Raw genomic sequence first — 22,558 nt, 5'->3', positions numbered from 1 at the left:
GAGCTTCTCTTTTTTGAACATGCTCGCTTTGCACTTTTCACGCTGAAATTTTTTCTGCCACCTGCATTAGGCAGGCACTGTTTTCTTTTTTGTTTTCTGTTTTCTGATATAACTTGAAACACATATGTCCTCGTAAATGCCACACGTGCCCATGTAAACAGACACTCTTCTAAACAGCAGCAGTTGGACCCACAGCGTGCAGAGGCACGTTCACTCTGAAGGCCCTTGATGACCAATCGCCATGGGGATATGATGATGCACACTTTGCATTCTATCCCAACTGTCACTCTCTGAGCTGAGCAACAGCCAAGTGGTGATAGCTGAGATGCTCCTCATGATGGGAAATCTGAATTGTTTTTCTACAGGTATGTTCACATTACTTTTCTTAAGACTGTTCCTTCCCCCCCGGGCTGGATAACTTTTACTGAAATCATATTCACGTGCTCTTTTGCATTTCCACTCTCCAATTCGTCTACAGGGTTATAGAAAGGTGTTTTCTAATATTGTGCTGTTACTTTACAATGTTCATTCTTGTATCAGGCCACTGAGAAGCAGATGGTCTGGCTGTTGTTTTCTAAAGAGAGACCAGAGGTGGGCTCCCGCAGGCTTTGGTTTTGGTGGGTATGCAGGGAAGCCCCTGCTGCCTCCCAATGCTGGGTCTAGAGAAGGATGAGGAGAGATCCCAGAGCACAGACTGGATCCACGGGAGAATGGGAGCAGGAAGGCACAAAAGCAGCCAGTGCAGCCACACGCGCTGTCAGCCAGGCCTTAGTCCACACTGCTCAGTCACTCACATCAGTAGTGAGACGCTGAACAGCACAGAATTAATCTTTCAACAACTAAAGCCCTAGCCCAGACGTCCCCCTTCCCATGAGCACACTGGAACTGTTCATCTAGAGTTGGTGAGTTGAAGAGAAGCTAATTCTGGGCAGAGCCATCATATAACAGTTGGTTTGGGATGTCATGGGTTTGGAGTCAGCTTGAGGGCTGAAGAGACCACTGGTCATTGGGTGTGGTCACCTGGTCATTGAAAGGCCCAGGGAGAGGAAGCAGACGCTGGGAAGATGCTGGGGAGGATGGCCACTGTTGGATTTCCCTGAACCTCACATGGGCTTGGTTTGGAGGAAACCATCCTATCTTCTGTCAGGGATGAAACACAGGATCAGGAGGCTGAGCTAGGTTTCCAGCTCTTTTCCTGGCCCAGGCACCTACTCCAGGGCATGCACTGTATCCCTCGGCAATTGTGGGGCAGGAGGATTTGTGAAAATACAGAGTATTTCAGATCTCTCTCCCAGGGAACAACTACATTCCTGTCTGGGATCTAACACTCATCATTGTAGCCACCTCTGGGCATTCACTTAATCTCTCTACATTTCCAAAGCCTACACTGTAAACGATGGGTTGAAGCCCCTTCTCTGACCTCTCCGGGCGGGCTGAAGGGGGGATCACAGGAGCCGACGATACATATTATCTATGAGCCCTTCTGTGACATTGCCATGTAAAGGCTGAGGAGTCAGCCTCCATCCCCCCTGCTGTGGAGCCAGCCATGTCCCCTCTCTGGAAGCAGCCACTACCATGTGTGGAGCTCATTCTCTAGGCATTCAGTAGCTGAACAGCTATAGAGCAATTGTGAAGCATCAGTCCTTTCCTTCCCTTAAGGCTTTCCTGGTAGGAAAGTGCTCTTAGCCTCCTAACTTAACACATTGAACAGCAATTTGTAGACCTGGATAACATTTCCACTTTGCAGAACAGGGATCTGAGGCACTGAGGGGTCCCCATAACTCTCTCAGCTATGTGTACCTGCTAAGTGGTATGGGAACCCGGGCCAATAGGTGTGGTCACTGTGCTGCGTGTCTAGAATGTATCAGCCAGAGAAGGTACCTGTCCACCAACCCAGTCTGTGGGCTGTGGAAGTCCAGGCCAATCTGTAACATCTTTCTAAGGTCAACTGTAATTCAGGAGTCTCTGCCAGGCAGCTGATGAAGAAGGAAAGAAGATTGCACTCTGACAAAGTTCCCTATGGTCTTCTGTCAGCAAGTTGCCAACCGTGCTCTGTATCGTTATGTATTTCCCAGGATCTTGTTTGCGAGATTCAGGAAGAAATGGGCAACCCTAGTCCAGAAATATCAACTTCTGGCCCCCCTTCTGACCATTGGCGAAAGTCCACTTCTGGCCACACACGGGTACAAGGTACAGATGACCCAGATCAAGGTACTGTGGAGATTTTCTCACTTGGTTGACATGGAGGATTCTCTCTAAGTCTCATGTCCTTAAGACACAGGAATAAACATGCTGGGACACACTTCTCTGTGTTTGAAAAGAACGTTTAAAAACTAGGTTGTATGTTCAATGTGAGGACCCTGAGATCAAGAGTTGCATGCCTCCTTGACTGAGGCAGCCAGGGGACCCATCTTTCCCTGTGAATTCACATGCTCAAATTTACATTTACTCAGACAATGGGTACATTCAGTTCACTTTACTAGTAACCAATGTGTCCGGTGCAATTCACTGACCTTAGCTACTTTTTGGACATAGAGCATTATCGCTATCTCCCTGAAAGAGTGTTTCTGGATTTTAATCATGATTACTGCATTTAAATTCCATTTGCCAACATATAGTTTAACACACAGTGCTCATTCCTTCGAGTGCCCTCCTTAGTGGCCATCATGCAGTCATCCCATTGCCCCACGCACCTCCCCTTCTGCAACCCTTTGTTCATTTCCCAGAGTTAGGAGTCTCTCATGGTTTCTCTCCCTCTCTACTTTTTCCTCTCAGTTCCCCTCCTTTCTTGATAACCCTTTTCACTATTGCTTATTTTTCACACATGAGTGGAAGCATATGATGATTGCCTTTCTCCCATTGACTGACTTCAGTCAGCATCATGCCCTCCAGTTCCATCCACATCGAAGCAAATGCTGGTGTTTGTCCTTTCTGATGGCTAATATTCCATTGTATATTTAGACCACATCTTCCTTACCCATTCATGTGTCGAAGGAAATCGTGGCTCCTATACAGTTTTCCTGTTGTGGATATTGCTGGTATGAACACTGGAGTGCAGGTGGCAGAAGAATGAAACTAGACCACTGTCTTTCACCATACACAAAGATAAACTCAAAATGGATGAAAGATCTAAATGTGAGACAAGATTCCATCAAAATCATGGTGTTTCACTACATCTGTGTCTTTAGGGTAAATACCCAGCAGTGGAGTTGCTGGCTTGTAAGGTAGGTCTAGTTTTAGTTTCTTGAGGAACCTCCACACATTTTCCCAGAGTGGCTACCAGTTCACATTTCCACCAACAGTGCAAGATGTTTCCCCTTTTCCCACATCCTCTCCAAAGTTTGCTGTGTCCTGCCTTGTTAGTTTCGCCAATCTCACTGGCATGTGGTAGTATCTCATTGTAGTTTTGATTTGTATTTACCCAATGGCATGTGATGTGGAGCATGTTCTCATATGCTTGTTGACCATGAGTATGTCTTCTTTGTAGATTTGTCTGTTTTTGTCCTCTGCCCATTTCATGATTAGATTTTTTGTTCCTTGGCATTAAGCTTGATAAGTTCTCTATCAATCTTGGATACTAGCCCATTAACTAATATGTCATTTGCAAATATCTTCTCCCATTCTGTAGGTTGTCTTGTAGTTTTGTAGACTGTTTCTTTTGCTGTGCAGAAGCTCTTTATCTTGATGAAGTCCCAATAGTTCATTATTGCTTTTGTTCCCTTGCCTTCATAGATGTATCTTGCAGGACGTTGCTGTGGCCAAGTTCAAAAATGGTGTTGCCTGTGTTATCCTCTAGGAACTTGATGGATTCTTGTCTCACATTTAGATCTTTTTTTTTTTTTTTAAAGATTTTATTTATTTATTCATGATAGTCACAGAGAGAGAGAGGCAGAGACACAGGCAGAGGGAGAAGCAGGCTCCATGCACCGGGAGCCCGATGTGGGATTCGATCCCGGGTCTCCAGGATCGCGCCCTGGGCCAAAGGCAGGCGCCAAACCGCTGCGCCACCCAGGGATCCCTACATTTAGATCTTTAATCCAGTTAGAGTTTATCTTTTTGTCTGGTGGAAAAGAATGGTGTAGTTCATTCTTCTGCACATGGCTGTTCAATTTTCCCAGCACCATTTATTGAAGAGACTGTCCTTTTTCCAGGGGACAGTCTTTGCTGCCTTCGAATATTAGTTGAACATAGAGTTGAGCACCCATTTCTGGGTTCTTTATTCTGTTCTATTGATCTATATGTCTGTTTTGTAACACCTTGACATTTAATTTGAAACTTGCCAAAGACAAGAGAAAATCCTTAAAGCAGTGAGAGATAGGAGATTCCAAACTTATATGGGGAAATTTATTAGATTAACAGCAGAGTTCTCCACAGAGAGCTGGCAGGCCAGATGGCCTGGCAGGATATATTCAGGGTCCTAAAGGGGAAGAACATGCAGCCAAGAATACTCTATCCTTCAAGGCTCTCATTCAGAAAGAAGGAGACATAAAGAGCTTCCAACATAGGCAGAAACTTAAAAGATATGTGACCACCAAACAAGCTCTGCAAAAAATATTAAGGGGGACCCTGTAAAAGAAAGAGGAAGCTTGAAGAAATAATCCACAAAACAGGGATTGAAGAGGTATTATGATGACACTAAATTCATATGTTTCAATAGTTACTCTGAATGTGAAAGTGCAAAATGATCCCATGAAAAGATGCAGGGTTTCTGACAGGATAATAAAGCAAGACAGATCCCTTTAGTCTCGAAGAGACTCATTTTAGAGCTAAGGACACCTCCAGCCTGAAAATGAATGTTTGGAGAACCATTTACCATTCAAATGGTCCTCAAAAGGAAGCTGGGGTAGCAATCCTCATATTAGATAAAATGAACTTTATCCCAAAGACTTTAGTAAGAGAAAAGAGGAACACTATGTCATACTTAAAGGATATATCCAACAAGAAGACCTAACAATCATGAATATTTATGCCCAAATTAACAAGGGCTTTAAATGATACAGTAGACCCAATAGATTTCACCTATATACAGAACTTTGCCACCGAACACAACTGAACACACGTCCTTCTCAAGTGCACGTGGAAGTTTCTCTAGAAGAGACCACATACTGGATCACAAATCAGCTCTCAACCGATACCAAAAGATTGGGATTGTCCCCTGCATATTTTCAGACCACATGATTTGAAACTAGAACTCAATCACAAGAGGAAATTTGGGGAAAAAAAAAACTCTTTTTTCTGTCTCATCAACAGATTCCTGTGCATTGACTTTGTACCCTGCCATAGTACTGAATTCCTCTACCAGTTCCACCCATCTTAGGGTGGAGTCTTTTGGGTTTTGTACATACAGTATCCTGTCATCTGCAGATGATAAAAGTTTGACTTCTTCTTTGACCATTTGAATGCCTTTTGTTTCTTTTTGTTGTCATATTCCTGAGGCTGGGACTTCTAGCACTATGTCAAACAACAGCGGTGAGAATGGGCATCCCTGTTGAGTTCCTAACCTTAGGGGAAAAACTTACTTTTTTCCTGCTAAGTGCCACAGGTGGCCATGTAGACAGACAGTAGCCCACACCGCATCACAAAGGCCCATACTGTGTAGATGTGCATTCACTCTGGAAGTTATATAATGGCCCGTTACCATGGGGATGTGATGATGCGCACAATCCCTTAATTTCCCACTGTTACTCTCAGAGCTGAGCAGTACCAGTGTGGTAATAGTTGTGGAGCTCCCCACGATGGGAAATCTGAACTGTTGCTCTTCAGGTATGTACCTATTCGAGTTCCAAGGCCTGTTCCTTCAAATTGGCTATGAAACTTTTACTAAATTATGCTCATCTTTTTAAACTTCTCATCGTCTGATTGTATAGAGGGTTATGTAAAGATATTGTATAAACTTCCGTGTTACGGGCCTATTGTCCTTCTCTCAAGCTGCCTGCCTTAATACCATCCTAAATTTAGGACAATGTGTGATTTCCACATGCCAGTTTTGTATATATTTGCATCGAGAAAACACACGGAAACACACCCACACTGCTTTCAATGGGTCGGGAGAGTGTTGGTGCCATTTCAGCAAGAGTCACTCCATTTGGAGAATACCAGGAGAATTCCCACTCAAGTTTTCCTCAATATAGATGTCAGAATCTGAGGGCATATATTCCCAGTCTAAATCCAGAGATTTTTCTATAGAATGAAACGGAATTCTTTTTTTTTTAACAATAAATTTATTTTTTATTGGTGTTCAATTTGCCAACATACAGAATAACACCCAGTGCTCATCCTGTCAAGTGCCCCCCTCAGTGCCCATCAACCATTCACCCCCACCCTCCGCCCTCCTCCCCTTCCACCACCCCTAGTTCGTTTCCCAGAGTTAGGAGTCTTCATGTTCTGTCTCCCTTTCGGATATTTCCTACCCATTTCTTCTCCCTTCCCTTCTAGTCCCTTTCACTATTTTTTATATTCCCCAAATGAATGAGACCATATAATGTTTGTCCTTCTCCGATTGACTTATTTCACTCAGCATAATACCCTCCAGGTCCCTCCACGTCGAAGCAAATGGTGGGTATTTGTCATTTCTAATGGCTGAGTAATATTTCATTGTATACATAAACCACTTCTTCTTTATCCATATTTCGATGGACACCGAGGCTCCTTCCACAGTTTGGCTATTGTGGACATTGCTGCTAGAAACATCAGGGTGCAGGTGTCCCAGCATGAAACGGAATTCTTGCAGGAGTTTTCTGGGTCAAAGTGCACACGTTCACTGGCTTTGGAGTGATATCTGGGACTGGGGTAAGATGGGACTGCGTCATTTGTGGCCACAGTGAAATGGATATTTGCAACTGAGGGATGGAGGGTTTGGCCAACGTTCTCAAGAGAGTCTTAGACTGGGATCTCCACCCTGTCCCCTGCCACCATGGTGTCTAGAGAGGGTGATGGATACTGAGAGTGGGGATGGATATGTAGGAGGTCAGAAAGAGCAACCAAACCCACTCTCAGCCTGTCCTTAGTCCATGCCCCTCAGACCTTTGCCAGATAAATAGCAAGTCACTGAGAGTCACAGAATTCACTCATTCAACCATTCTGGGGTGGGATGGATTCATAGAGCTATCAGCTGAATTCAGTCTTGGCTTTTTCTCTAGTCAAACACTTCTTCCAGGGCATCCATTCTCTCCCATAGAAACTCTGGGCAAGAAGATTTGGGACATGGAGGAGAGTCATGATTCAGGGGCCCCAGGCATTTTCTCAGGGTCCTCAGGTTGGTCTCAGGTGGCCAGTGATCTCTATACCCTGAACCTAACTACCTTGGTGCCCCAGATCCGTCATTCACCAGTGTGGCAAGTCTGGACATGTTACTCCATCTCCTTAAATTTTAATCTCCCTCAATTTCAGTAATTCTACGTAATTTCCCACAGCTTCACTGTAGGACATGAGTGACGATCCCTGCTTGCCAAGCCCTAAGAAGGCTGGTGTCAGATCACAGCAGATGTTAATAACGTATTCTCCGTGATTTGGACACATCAGTCTCACGTCAAGGCTGAGGACTAAGCCTCCATCCTCCGTTACTGTGGAGACATTCAATTCCCCTCTCTGGATTCACTCATTACCAAGTGTCCAGCTCATTCTCTACTCATTCAAAATCTGAACGCTTATGGAGCAATAGTGAAGCACCAGTCCTTGCCTTTCCTTTCAGTTTTATTGGTGGTCAACCAAATCTCCCCTCGTTTCCACATTCCAGAATAGGGAACGGAGGTGCAGAGGGCTCCCCACCACTCTCTGGGGTACATGGTCGTCCTAACTAGGACTCCCGTCCTAGGTCGTCAGTTTTGCTCCCTGTGCCATGTGGCATCTCTCTAATAACTCAGCCAAAGTCATGTGATTGCCCACAAAACTTGTCTGTGGGGGTTGTAAGTGCACACCAACTGTAGCAACTTCCTGCCTCCAACTTTGATCCAGAGGGCTCAAGCTGAACAGCTGAACAGACTGAACCGTGCAATTCCCTATGGTTTTCTGCCTGCAAGTGGCCAACAATTTTCTCCCTTCTGGCCCAATTTCCAGAATTTTGCTCGGACTGCAGAAGAGGAAACGTGCTGGACACACCAAGAACATCACCTTCTGTCCTCAAAAGGCAGACCAGGCAAGGCCGCTTCTGGCCCCGCAATAGGGTCAATCCTGCAGCGGACACAGAGGAAGGTATTGTGGAAATTTCCTCATTAAGTCAATCCAGAGTACTCTCTTTCATTAAGGACTATATGCTTATGAGATAGCAAAAACATAATGTGACGGTCCTTTTTGTTGTTGTTATTTCCTGTGTACAAATTTAAATTCACTAAGTCAACTGGTGGTAGGAGAAGGGTCTGGATGCATTTCTAACTCAAAAGTGGGCTCACTCTACTAGTAAACAACTTCTCTAGTGCATCTTTAGACCTTAGCTGATTTTGGAATATTGGGAGGTCTAAAGCTCTCCCTGGACCACTGCTTCTAAACTTTTCAAACCAACTAACAGCTAGGATTCAGGGCAGGTTAAGGTACACATAAAGGTTGGACAGATAATGCAGAAAATCTCCATAAGCTACACCTCCACTTTCCCCTAAGGGATAGCTTCTTACATGAGTGTGGGACATTTCTTTCAATCAGAGAAACTACACCCATATATTTTTAAATGCAAAGTGCTGAATTTACACTAAAACTCATGCTTTGTGAGTTGACATTCTAAGAGCTTTGACAATTGCATCATGTCAAGTGTCCCCCCTCTGGCAACGCACAGAATCTTTACACCTACGTCCACAGTAGCATGACGCACAATAGCTACAGGCGGACACTCCTGGAAAGGCCATCAACTGAAGAATTGATAAATAAAATGGCATATACGTGAGTGCGTGTGTCTGTGTGTTGCACACACAGTGTGAGATAGTAATCAAACATTCATACAATTGAATTCACAACATGCTACAACATGAATCGACCTTGAGAAATAAGATATTTTGGAGCTGCCAGCTGAGAAAATCCTATATTTTATGATTCCCCTGAAAGAACTCCACACAGCAGGCAATTTCTAGAGAAAGAAAGGGGAGGTTACAAGGGTTAAAGGCAGCGGGGTGGGGGCGAGAGGGCGGAGTTAGTTCTTCAGGGGTACAGAGGTATTTTTCGACTTGGTGAGAGTTTTGTGTGTAAATGGTAGTAATGGACACAAAGAACTCTGAATGTCATTATTACCACCGAGCGTGTACTTACACACGATGAGAAGCATAGACATTAGGTCAGTTACATCCCCCAAAACACAAGGAGTAATCCTATAGACTAGATGATGAATAGAGAAGCTGCCTTTGTGAACGCATAGAAGCCAGAGTAGTCCTATATTATGTGGAGAAGTGGAAACTTACCCTGGGCAGGGTGCTTCCCACGACCCTGTCACTGCAACAAGGTATGCACTTAGTGTTTGCCCTTCTTCACGTTGACTATTTCACACTGATTATGTCTCCTTAGCTAAAAAAGACATAGATTCTGTTTCCCACTTCTTTGCTGCTCCTCTCCTTTGCCTTCCGTCATCCACTAAGTAGGTGGGCCCAGGAGCAGCTCAGTCCTTCCTTGTTCACCAGTGAGTAACAAGCGCTGTAGCCCTGTGTCCACCTCAAGCAAAGCTCCTTGAGTAATTCCTGAGCAACACCAGCAATGCGCTGACAGGTATCTGTGCCTTCCCTGTCTTGCAGAGGGCCCACTGGAGGTTTCTCCTGATGGCAGGGCAGAGGAAGGGGCCCCATATCTCCCCAAGGTAAGATCAGCTTTCTTTTCCTGATGTAGAAATCTCTCTGTCTCTCTCTCTGTCCCTGTCTCTGTCTCTATCTATCTCTCTCCTCTCTCTTCTCGGGTAGTTTTCAAATCAATGCAGATTGTAGGACATCACAATGTACACAAGCAATGCTATGTGCAATTCCCTGTTTGGGGCCATGTCGAGTGAAAGTCTATAATCACCTGACAGCTGAAACAAGAGGCAAGAGAAATGACAGCATCAGTTACAACATGTAGAGTAGAGAGCATTCTCATCCACAGAACTTTTTCTTCCTTGAAAAGGAATTTTGTACTTGCTGATCAGAATGGACTGGACAGGTCTGCCAGGCAATGGTCAAGCCTCTTCCCTTGGGTGTCCTCTTTAAATTGGGGGAGCCATCGACTCAAACACTATATATGATCTGGTTTCCTGGACTCATCTTCAAAGCAGTGTATAGAAGGATATGACCCTCCTAATGTCTTCTTTTCTCTCAATCACAGGTGGATGCAGGAGGAAAGGAGAGCTGTACGTATCCTAGACTCAGGGCATTTTCACACAGAATCTAGGTGATGAAGAATGTGGGGCTGCCCTGGCTGCTTTGGAGAACCACCAGTTTCCGGGTTTCCACTGGGAGGGGGATAGGAGAATCACGAGAGCAACGGCCTCTCCTGGGAAGAACTAGAACCATGTTCTATAGACTCCAGAGGAAGTAGTTTTTTCAATGAGGTTTATGTGTATGAGGTTTGGAGGGAGTTATGCATGAGTCTCTGTAACATGACTGTGAGAGGTGTCTGTGTGTGCGTGTGGTTGTGTGTGTGCATATTCCTTCTGGAGCTCTTTCTCACTTAAACAACAAACTGCAAGTGTTGAAGTTGTAAAGAAGGAAAAAAAAAACCCTCCAAGGCACACTTTGCCTACATTGGCCCATTCCTCCTTCACAGCATTTGTGTCTGGAGGATTCTTCAAAATTACTTCACCTCACTAGATATAGAGCAGAGATGAATGGCCCAAGCCATTCCCTTCCTATGTGGAAAGGTCACCATGTGAACCAACGCCTATGTCCCAATGTTGGTGCCCTGGGCTACTGACCTGCCCTTATCTCTCAGCCCCTGGGTCATCAGAGAGCAAGGGAGTTCCAGCATCAGAGTCCATGACTGACAGTACCGGAGGCTACAGAGGTCCCACAGAGTGCCCAAAAGTCAAACGAGGCCTCAGTGGCCCCAGAAAGCAGGGGAGTTAGAGGGTACTTCACAGCTGCTTGGGCATAACATTGGTGTGTACTGCACCTAGAAGGCCCGCAGACTTCTGGTCAGCCCACAGATTCTCAGAGGGGAGAGGTCCCATGCAAGACAGTGCAGGAAACAGCAATCATTGCTGGAGTCCTTGATCAGACACGGCTGAAGCAGAGAAGCAGCAGACAGATATTTCAGTGTGTTTGATGACATTTTCATTAGGCATACAAGCGCTCAACTCCTGCAATCACACACCCAGGGGACAGTGGAAAAGAGGAACTCAACGGAAAACTTGGTCCTTAGCTTGGTGCTTAACACCCTTGTTTCAGTCTCCTGCACAGTCAGGCCAGAGACTGCAAGCACTCGCTGTGTGGTTCTTCTCGGCAATGACCCTCCCACTGGCTCCATGGCCCATGCCAGTATAATTACACCCAGACTCCATGGACCCCCACAGACACACACACACACACACACACACACACACTGCATAGGAAAGGAAGACTGGAGGGAAAATTCCACTTGACAGATAATTACTACATTCTATTCCTGATACCAAAACTACATGTTACGGTAACTAACTTGAATATAAAGAAAAGGAAAATGGCTATTTTTAAATGTTAGGATGTCCATATTTCAAATCTTCTGTATGTGATTTTCTTTAGGATGATTGATCAGTGAACAACTACAATGGGATATTGGCCTAGGGTTGCTTTCAGCCTCCGAAAATGTTACAGAAGACATAATCAGTACAGTAGCAGACTGTGGGCATCCTGGGGGAAGAACTGGTTTGCAAAGAAGAGAGTGGCAATTTAGCTGAACCTCAAAGATACAGGAGGCATCAGGGACTCTGTCGTTACAACATAGCATATATGTTAGGGTATATGCTCTTTTAGACTGACTTCTTCCCACCGAATAGGATTCCTCTCACAAGGAAGTGAAAGGTCCCATTTCTCCCTTCTTTGCTCCTGCCCTCTCTGCCTCCCTTTGTCCACCAAGGAGGAGGGCCCCGCAGCAGCTCAATGCGTACTGATCACCACCCATGTGCGCACTCCCACAATGTAACCACATCCAGCAAAGCTCCCAGACTACTTTCTGAGCACCATCTCTGCGGCCCTAACAGTGCCTATGTATCCCCCTAGTTCCCACTGAGGACCTGATAGCCGATCTTCCTCCTGCCACCGAAGAGGAAGAAGCCCCAAAAGTCTCTGAGGTAAACTCTTTTGTCTAAGACAGACATTTTTTACTTTTTCAATAGAATGAAGCTGTGATTCTGAGCCAGGACATCTCAGATGATGTATCTAATTCTCTCAGTGTGGAGAGTTTCAAGGGAGAGTGTGTTACCAACTGATACCTGGTACAATAGGGTATTTGATGGATGACAAGATCACGGACAAACGGTATGGTAGGGAGCATTTTCCTCAGCAGAAATGTCCGTCCTTGAAAGTGAGTTATTGGTTTCCTGATCAAAATGGACCCACCAGATCTTGTATGAAATGCCTAAGCTTCTTCAATGTCCTCTGTGTGTTACTCTGGGGTCAAAGACTCCGCCACTGTTTCATTTACTTTCCAAAAGAGAGCAAAAGACCTGCGTAAATGCTGTATAGAGCGCTCCTACATTTTCTCTCTAATTGCAGGTGAATGCAGGCAGGAAGGAAAATGATCCTTTCTTTATCAAGATCCATTTTCCGTGTCAGAATATAAGGATGGAAGAAGGTGAGGACTTCTTGTATGCACAGCCACCTTAACACTAGGCTCAAGCTGAGTATGCATTTTGTGATGTATTGAGAGAAACAGTCCCCTAAGGAACATGTCCATGTTCTACACTTTCTGAGGTACTAGGTCTTTTAGGTGGTGTGGGTTGTGTGTGTGAGGGTTGGGGGTGGCTGTGTTTATCTCTGTGCTTTAACTTCCAATGCATGTGTGTGTGTGTGCATGTGTCTTTGTGGGTCTGTTTCCTCAGGACATATTTTCCAATAGCACAAGTCAAACTTCCCCCCCCAAAAATGTCACCTTCACCACATTTACACTTCATATACCAGTGTTGCGTGCAATACCACATGCCTCCCTCTACACAGCGGTACCTTCAGTTTTGCTTAAAATTCTCTTTCCTCAGAAGGAGATCCTGCTGAGAGAATACCTCCAGCTCTTGCCTTCTATATGGAAACATAAAAGTAGCATTCCATACCCGCATCCCACTCCTGTGACTCTGGGCCTGGATCTGCAGTTGTCCCTCAGTTATGGGAGCATCAGTCATGTAACAAGTCCCTCATCCATTACATACCTGGAAATGCTTATCTATAAGGCCACACCGTGCCCCATATTTTAAGTGGCTTCAGTGGAAAAATAACCCAGGATACATAATATGCATTTAAGAACTCATTTTGGCGTAGTCATTTGTGTGGAACACACACAGGAAGCACACATGCTCGTGGTCAGCCCACAGATCGTGAAAGGTATGGATGTAGGTTCCACCCTCCACCATGCAGGTCGACATCTGTCAGAGTTGGGGCAAATTCTCATGCATGATTGAAGCCTATGACAGCACCTCCCATTCCCTTCTCCCGACAGTGCTTGGCTATTAATCCTCTACTCTCTACTTCCATGACTGGACTACTAACATACTTTGTCGTCACCAAACACATGGTATTTGTGTTTCTGTGATTGGCTTATTACACTTACAATAATGCTCTCTAGCTTCGAGTCAGTAAGGGTCTGAGAATCCACTAGAAAGATCCAGGAGATAGTTGATGACTGACCACACCCTCAATGAAAGTAGGAGGAGTGGCTGGTCCCCTACTAACAACAATATTGCTAACGCTGTTTTTCCCTAGATTTGTGTGTGGAGAACCTTGAGGATTGAAGGAATGAGATGGGAAAATCTCCAGGTAGGAAACAATGCTGAGTAAACCAAATGGGAGAGATTCCCTGGGAGGAGTTGTGTTGGAACTGCTCATTTGGAGACTGAACAAGTTGCATATGAATCAGGAAAGAAAATGAGTTATGTGTAGGAATCAGATTCGTCTACTTTATAACATAAATAGTAGTGACATAATAGTGACATAATAGTAGAAAACATGAGTTCAGTGTGCGGGGTTTGTGAACATCTGTTCTCACTTTCTAAAAAGTACCTTTCCCTACACTTTCCCCTCTTTGCCAAAATCAAATGTCCAATCTCGGTTCTGTCTCGTTGAGATCACTTTGGAATCATGCATGAAAGAGTTAGGATCTTTCTTCTCATTGACCTATGGGGCACATAATCTGCAGGGACACAGGAACTCGCTCCCAGATACCTGAGCCTGGAGACCTGTAGGCTGTGCCAGGTGATGGGTAAGAAGTAAACTCTATTAACTGACAGGACATGTCACATCACCTTCATGTCTCTGTCCTCACCCTGGCTCCTCCATCAAGAGCACTCACACAGCTGGATTCGTTAAAGACTGTTTGCTGTGGGGCTCTGCACGTGCTCCATTCTACTTTGGGCCTTGCCACCCTCAACACATGCTGTCATTTCCTCAAGCTTCTCCAGAACATCCATCCTCATCCTCTCTTTCCAATGTCCAGGGTAAACACTGGCACATAGTAGCATGTGTTCATGTGGCCATACTCTTCACATCTCCAAGGACCTCACTTAAAGACTAAGGTGTATTGGACAAGTTACTGTCCCGTAGTTTTCTCTCATTCTCTCTAAATCTTCACAAGATAATGGGATGGAAGTGTAGGTTGGAGGACAGAGGTCAAGTTCCTCAATACATAGGAGAAAGACCCAGGATGGGGAGGACTTGAGGAAGGGATAGATCATCTGGAATTCAGGGCACCTTAACTCTGGAGAAGTGGGGTCTAGGATATCACTGCCTATTGCTTTGCACTTTCCTTTCCCCCATTCACCCTGAAATCATTGCTGTGCTGTCCACCTGAACAAGTCTGTGCATTCAAAGGTTCCAAGGAATGAAGAAGTATGGTGCCTCTAATGTATTTGCTCCTTCATCCTTTTTCACTTCCTCTCTTTGTCCCCATAGATCCTCTGTATACCGCTTATCCATTTTCTCTTTCTAGGACTCTGGCCCTGTAGATCCTGGTATCATCCAGGCACTGGAAGCCTTGCCTCATCAGGGTCTAGGAAATCTCTGCAGCCACTCTCATCCCCTTCCTTAGCACTGCCCAGCACCTGACCCTGGGCCTGCACCACTGATTCATGGTGAGTGATCTGTCCTGAATGGCCCAGCAGGGAGCCAGGCTGTGAGTCAAAAAGCCAGCCTTTGGCTTTTTGTCTGGCTCTGCCCTAGACTCCCTGCACACGGTCTAGTTCTACCCTAGGTGACTCTGGTCATACTTGAAATCTTCCCTTCCTTTCAGCTGTCAAACCTTCTCCATTACAGGACCCAGGAGAAAGAGCAGAGGATGCAGTTTCTCAGCAGGAACACAAAGCCGTGTAAATGCGCAGTGCCTGCCACGAAAAGGGTAAGGGAAAGAAGTACACGTGTTGCTCATCACTCCCTCAACTTTCTTGGTGGGTCTGCAGCTTGATCAGCCAAAATGCCTAGGTAGCTGCTCTTGCCTAGGTTCAAAAAATAAGAGGATGGCCGACATCTATGCAGGCCACTGGAGGATGCCCTGAGCACATCCCCCAGGGACCCAGTAGCTACTCCCAGCATGCAGCAGAGCATGAAGTGAAATGTCCGCCAGCAGGCAGGGCTCTGGGTGCCTGAAGGTCACCATGGGCAGGCCTGGAGGAGGTGTTGTGCATTCTTTGCTCTCTGAAGAGCGCCCTTGATTCTGTTCTTCATCTCCCTCTGCAGGACACAGCCCTGCCTTTGTAACAGGCTCCAAGTCAGCAGAGAGCTTGCTCTGTTAATCACTAGTTGTGAAGAGGCATTTGGGGGTGGCACTGTGCTCCCCCTATTCGGGCATCTATTAAATGAGAGAAGGCACAGGGCATTCCAGTGCTCATGCAAGCACGACTGCTCACCTCTCGCAGATGTGCATCCCTCTGGCACATGGTAGGCCCTGGTATCAAGGTGGGGTAACGATGCAATCCCCATCTGGCTGGCAGCTTCCCATTTCCTTGGGTTTCTTGACCCTAATGGACCCTTCTGGGACATAGGGGCAAGCTTCATGGCAATAGTTTTCCACGTGACCTTGGAGCTTCCATAGATTCTGTCCCAGTTGGCAGACAAAGCCATCAGGGAAAGCAGAGCCCTGTGCTCCCACTCAGACATGTCTTGCAGCTCAGTGTGTATATTCTGCAAACTCATTCCCTATGTGCTACAGCAGCCTGGCGTACTGCTATGCCATGCACCACAGGCAGATGTGCCCAAGGTTCATCCAGAAAGAAACTCACTTGAGTGAGTTTGAGTGAGTTCACTTGAGTGCTCTCAGAGAGATTGGGCAAGTGACTGGCAAGCAACAGAAGCACCCTGCACCGACAGGGAGGCGGGCTCTTAGGGAAGGGCCCCGATGGCATCGCTAATATAGCCTTCATTCAGGCCCCAGGGGATGGATGCAGTTTCTCTTCCTTCGTGTCAGGCTTGGGTTCTGCAAAGAAACTTCCATCCCAAGAGTTCAGAAAACCAACCTAAGAGAAATCCTAGAACTCCTATAAAAGCTGTAGCAAACAAAGTGCCATAATCTTGTACAACAGCATGTCCTGTTTCTCACAGGTGCAGAGGAGGAACTTCTTGCCATCTCCCAGACCTCAGGGCTCCAGAGGCCCTCATCGTAATGGACTGATGGGCCTTTGGTCTCCCGCTGCAGCACTGCTGGTTTCCCGTTTCCCAGGGGTCTTCCCATGAGGCAGAAACACACCTGCAGGTACTGCTCAGGTGCACTTGACACTTGCAGGCCTCAGGAACTGAAGATTTTTGCACTTCCAACCAGCAGACAAGACTCAGGAGCCCTGGAGACAAGACAGAGGGATCCTCTGAGATTGCCACACCCTTTGAGTTGGGTTAAGAGTCAGTACTAATGAACTAGCAACTGAGGAGGAAGCAGAACCCCAGGTCTCACCCAGTGCATTTCGGGGAGTCTGGAGGCCGGTGAGTGTCACATCTCTAACTACAGCACTATACAGCCTTCCAGTTCTTTCCCCCTGCCTACTGCAAGGTCTGCTCCTCCTCCAGCTGCCTCTCCAATCCCAGAAGGAATGCACAGTGTGAGAGGTGCAAGAAGATGCAGGACTACCACGGCTCCATGACCACCCTAGAGTCCAATTGAGGGGCAGCATCTGTGCATCCTCTGTTTCAGAGGGCACACAGCTCACCTGGCCTCCTCTCCTCTCTGTCAGAACCCCTTTCAGTCACCTGTTCACCATCACTGTCCCCAGCCCTGTCCATCTGGCTGACTGAGCCCTGCTCACTGCCACATGTCACTTTGGTCAGCCTGACCTACTGGGTCCTCAAAGCACTGCCCCTGGCCCCTCCACCTCACCAGGCAGGGAGTCTGCATGAGACTCCCAACTCCTGACCGGCCAGCTCCAGAAGCAGCTGCAGTCCCTGTCCCCCTCCATATAGGACTCCGGCCCATCCTGGATTACCCTCTACTGGGTTTAGTGGGCAGGCCCTCTGTAACACAAGGCCTCAGTTATAGCTGAAGCAGATGCCAGTTGTACCTCCCTGCTGCTCCCAGCACCTCTGAAATAGAGCCCCCACCTGGGATGTATAGATTTTCCTGTCTTCACTTGTCAGGGCTCCCTTCCCACTGGGGTCCTAGTGACCCTCCCCACCACAGCCTCCCCATCACTGCTGCTGCCATGTCCAGCCCCTCCTTGAGCATACCTGAAGGACTGTCGGTCCCCAGCCAGCCCCTCACCCTGAGGTTAACGCCATAGACACCACTCTGTGGAGATGCACTACTGCCCTTCAACTCACATCTCCTGGGCCCTGCCCTCTCAGAGCTCCTGACTTATAGCAGAGGGCCCAGGACAACTGTCTGCCAGTATGCCTTTACTGGTGGGTGTTACCAGGTGTCTACTCCTAGAGCCCTATCTCTGTGATGAACACAGCAAGAGCATCCTTGTAAAGAGGATGGCAATCTCAACTCAAGGATACATATGCCTGTGTAGAGGAAACAAGGTCAGAGGAATTTTAAAAATTTTAAATTTGATGTAGTTAACATATAATGTATTATTAGTTTCAGGGGCAGAATTCAATGATCAATAGGTTGAATGGAAAGGCCAGTGCTCATCAAGTCACAATCCCTCTTTAATGCCCATCCCTCAATTACCCCATTCCCCACCTACTTCCTGTCCATCAACTTGTTTCCTAGAATTAAAAGTCTCCTATATTTGCTTTTGTCTCTGTTCTTTTTCATTCTGTCTTCCCTTCCCCTGTGTTCATATGGTTTTCTTCTTAAATGTCACATATAACACAGACCATATGGTAGTTGAGTTTTGCTAAGGGTATATTCTATGAGTTTAGTAGACTTCCAATGTGTCATCTGATATGTGTGGAGTGTAGACATCATTAATCCTGTCATTGCAACAAAAGAAATGCCGAAGAAGCTGAAAATCAACAAATCCTCCCAAAATCCATCAGAGAACTGAGATCTCAGGCCAAACTGTCCCCAGAAAAACTGGAGAGACAAGTGAACACAGAAAAATATCCACACATAGAGCCCTCCAGGCTTCTCTGTGGACCAGGGGACCCAACTCCAGCTCCCTCTGCTATTCTCTTACCTAATGGGAACAAAGTCTTGGAAGCACTTAAAGCCACTTCCCAGGGACACATGTTCGCTAAACCATGAGAGCTACTCATACCACTACACAAGGCTTCCCGTTCCAAACACATTTCTGCTGCATGAAAGGGCACCTGATAACTGGGTGATGGTCACTACAGAGGGTGCTTGATGGAAAGAACACTGGGTGTGATAATGTATTTTGGCAAATGGAATTTAAATAAAACATTCTCTTTTTTTCGTTCTATGAACTGGAATCATAGCAATTTGTTTTAACAGATGTCATAAAATCAGCATTACCATATATACAAAGGACAAGCCACCAGTTTGGCATACAAAAATGCCATATATTGAAATCGGGTTCATTGGAAAAATTCGGGACTTGCTAAGACACCATGTACAACAGAGAGAGCAAGCAAGAATGCTTTTTAGACATCCAGCTTTATAAACAGCAGCTTAATACCCCCCTTACAAAGTCAATTATTTGGCAACATTTGAACAATATTTTCTACACAGCCCAGCAGGTCATTTATCTGTAGGGCTATGTGGCCCTTTCAAAGAAAGGCTCCTAAAATAAAGCATCCACATAATTGTAAATGAAGCATGTTGAGGACTTGAGTTAGCCTGTAGAGCAGCATTAATCTAGCCATCGGACTGTAGTATTAGCTATCCAGAGGGCCGGGGAACCCACCAGTGGGGCTGGAAGAAATGGCAGGAACCCTGTTCAGCAGCTGCATGGCTTGTGTTGGGGAGGCTGCACCCACCCCAAGCTGAAACCAGCCTCCCCACCTGCAACTGTCAAGTGAGGCAAACAGGAATAAAGAGAATAGAAGAAATGACAACAACCAGGATGGAAAAACGAAATGTTCTGGAATGTGTCTTCCAATAGTATCGACCTACTCAGTCAGGAAACATCCACAGGCAGGGGCACTGCTCTCACCGCTAAGAGGGTGGTATTAGTTTGTAACCACTCAGCAACCAACTCTAGAGCGTCTAGTGTGCAGACAACGCCGGGGGCCCTCTTTGCATCCTCTCATCAGCTGAGCCCATTCCCTATGTCTTCAACTGAAACATCTGGAATGGAATTTTCCCCTTTGTAACTAGAAGACCACCCTTTCTCTATTTTGTCTACCTCCATCCTCGTCTCCTCTGGCAGTCACCAGATTGTTCTCTGTATCTATGAATCTGCTTCTGTTTTGTTTTTTAAATCCTACATGTACTGAAATCAATCATATGGTATTTATCTTTCTCTCAAGTATTACACTTAGCCTAATACCCTCTAGATACACCTATTTGTCACAACTGGCAAGGTTTCATTCTTTATAAATGTAATTTTCAAATGAATATATACAATATATATTTTACATCTTTTTATCCATTCAGCTATGATGGAAAACTGGATTGCCTCCATAATTGGCTGCTGTATTTATAGCTCCAATAATATTGAGTCTGCATATATCTTTTTGAATTAGTGCTTCTGTTTTTTTTTATTTAAACTCAATTTGAGGGGATCCCTAGGTGGCTCAGAGGTTTAGCGCCTGCCTTTGGGCACAGGGTGCGATCCTGGAGTCCCGGGATCGAGTCCCGCGTTGGGCTCCCAGCATGGAGCCTGCTTCTCCCTCTGCCTATGTCTCTGCCTCTTTCTCTCTCTCTCTGTGTCTATCATGAATTAATAAATAAACAAAAATAAATAAAAATAAATTCCATTTGATTAATATATAATGTATTATTACTTTCAGAGGCAGGATTTAGTGATTCACCAGATGCACATAACACCCAGTGCTCATGACATCAAGTGCCCTCCTTAACGCCCATCACCCAGTTACCTCATCCACCCACCCATCTCCCCTCCAGTAATCCTCAGTTTGTTTCCTATAGAGTCTCTTACTGTTTGTCTCCCTCTCCATTTTCATCTGATTTTTTCTTCCCTTCCCCAATGTTCATGTGTTTTGTTTCTTAAATTCCACATATAAGTGGAAGAAAATAATTTGTCTTTCTCTGACTGACTTATTTCACTCATAATAATACCCTCCACTTTCATGCATGTAGTTACAAATGCCAAAATTTCATTTTCTGATGACTAATATTTATATATCTATAAATATAAATAATAATTTGTATATAATATGTATATCACATCTTTATCCTTTCATCTGTTGATGGACATCTAGGCTCTTTCCATATTTTTCCTGTTGTTGATAATGCTGCTATAACCCTTGGTGTGCGTGTGCCCCTTCAAATTACTATGTTTATCCTTTGGATAAATACCTAGTACTGCGACCCATCAATTGCCCTGCTGGGGATTTACCCCAATGATACAGATGCAGTGAAACGCCAGGACACCTGCACCCCGATGTTTCTAGCAGCAATGTCCACAATAGCCAAACTGTGGAAGGAGCCTCGGTGTCCATCGAAAGATGAATGGATAAAGAAGATGTGGTTTATGTATACAATGGAATATTCCTCAGCCATTAGAGACGACAATTACCCACCATTTGCTTCAACATGGATGGAACTGGAGGGTATTATGCTGAGTGAAGTAAGTCAATCGGAGAAGGACAAACATATGTTCTCATTCATTTGGGGAATATAAATAATAATGAAAGGGAATAGAAGGGAAGGGAGAAGAAATAGGTAGGAAATATCTGAAAGGGAGACAGAACATAAAGACTCCTGACTCTGGCAAACGAACTAGGGGTGGTGGAAGGGGAGGAGGGCGGGTGTTGGGGGTGAATGGGTGACGGGACTGAGGGGGACACTTGACGGGATGAGCACAGGGTGTTATTCTGTATGTTGGCAAATTGAACACCAATAAAAAATAAATTTATTATTTAAAAAAATCCAAAAAAAGAAGATGTGGTTTATGCATGCAATGCAATATTACTCAGCCATTAGAAAAGACAAATACCCACCATTTGCTTCAACGTGGATGGAACTGGAGGGTATTATGCTGAGTGAAATAAATCAATCAGAGAAGGACAAACATTATATGGTCTTATTCATTTGGGGAATATAAACAATAGTGAAAGGGAAGAAAGGGGGAAGGAGAAAAATGGGTGGGAAATATCAGAAATGGAGACAGAACATGAGAGACTCCTAACTCCCAACCCGAACTGTGCAGATCAGCGTCCCCTGCCCCAGGAGCATCCAGGCCATTGTGGACTGGGAGACTGGGGTAGTTACTGCTGCAGCTGACTCCAAAGCTGGAGACCTGTCTTCCACCAGTGTTGTTGTCCCTCCTGGTGTCATGTCACCTTGTGCCTGGGAGGGGCGGGGCCCCCAGGAAACAGAGGCCTCACAGGAGAAACAGCTTCCACTGAGCTGTTCACCCAACGGGGGGGCAGGCATCTCCCCAGATGCACACACACCTGAGAATCAGCACAGCAGCCCCTCCTGCAGAAGACAAGCTGGAGGGACAGGGAAGGAGCAAGTTCTTGACCAGGTAGCACTGGAAAGCTCCAGAAGTCAAGGAATTTATAGTATATAGAGCTAGAGAATACCCCTCTTTTTTTTTTCCTTTTTACCTTTTTTTCAGTACAATTTGTTTTTATATCCAACTAAAAATTTCCAACTTCTTTTCTCTTTTCCCGCCTTAACTACATTTTACTACTTCTTCATTTTTAAGTTTCTTCCTTTTTGACTTTCATATTTCCATAGTTACAGGTCTAAGATATATTTCCTTTTCTAGATTCCCTTCAAAATTACTCAACTTAATTTTGGGAGATATACGAGATATGTTTTTGTTTTCTTTTGTTTTGTCTTTTTTGTTTTCTCTGTCTCATTTGGTTCTACAATGGTGGGAGTTAATACCTTCTATGACCAGCATGCACCTAAAACCAAGTGGTATACCGTCTAGTTCATTTTGTGATATTATATTCTCTCTTCATTTCCA

The 22,558-nt window shown here is 45.4% G+C and overlaps 2 protein-coding genes across 6 annotated transcripts in view; one reads left to right on the top strand and one right to left on the bottom strand.

Annotated features, from left to right (window-relative positions):
- Nucleotides 1-5,604, bottom strand: part of LOC144289402 (uncharacterized) — a 30,517-nt gene extending 24,913 nt beyond the window's left edge. For both annotated transcript variants that reach the window (XM_077857533.1, XM_077857534.1), the window contains exon 1: nt 5,520-5,604. The gene's annotated coding sequence lies outside the window, so the exon portion shown is untranslated. The remainder of the gene's footprint in view (nt 1-5,519) is intronic.
- LOC144289404 (uncharacterized) lies at nt 212-18,281 on the top strand. 4 transcript variants are annotated; one of them, XM_077857541.1, is made up of 11 exons: nt 212-365; nt 2,076-2,190; nt 8,056-8,190; nt 9,708-9,769; nt 10,267-10,291; nt 12,138-12,208; nt 12,633-12,711; nt 13,830-13,883; nt 15,052-15,193; nt 15,375-15,456; nt 16,656-18,281. In XM_077857541.1, the coding sequence occupies exons 2-8, from the start codon at nt 2,103-2,105 to the stop codon at nt 13,856-13,858; spliced, it is 489 nt and encodes a 162-aa protein (XP_077713667.1). In that variant the 5' UTR covers nt 212-365; nt 2,076-2,102; the 3' UTR covers nt 13,859-13,883; nt 15,052-15,193; nt 15,375-15,456; nt 16,656-18,281. The 4 variants fall into 4 exon arrangements, with proteins under 4 accessions (XP_077713667.1, XP_077713666.1, XP_077713665.1 ...); XM_077857540.1 differs by having other exon boundaries at nt 2,076-2,211; XM_077857539.1 differs by lacking the exons at nt 212-365; nt 2,076-2,190 and adding exons at nt 4,084-5,763; nt 6,658-6,789.
- The last annotated feature ends 4,277 nt before the right edge of the window (nt 18,282-22,558 follow it).

Source organism: Canis aureus, chromosome 19 (assembly GCF_053574225.1).
Source record: "Canis aureus isolate CA01 chromosome 19, VMU_Caureus_v.1.0, whole genome shotgun sequence".
Taxonomy (NCBI): domain Eukaryota; kingdom Metazoa; phylum Chordata; class Mammalia; order Carnivora; family Canidae; genus Canis; species Canis aureus.
This window is presented reverse-complemented; position numbering and strand designations above follow the sequence as displayed.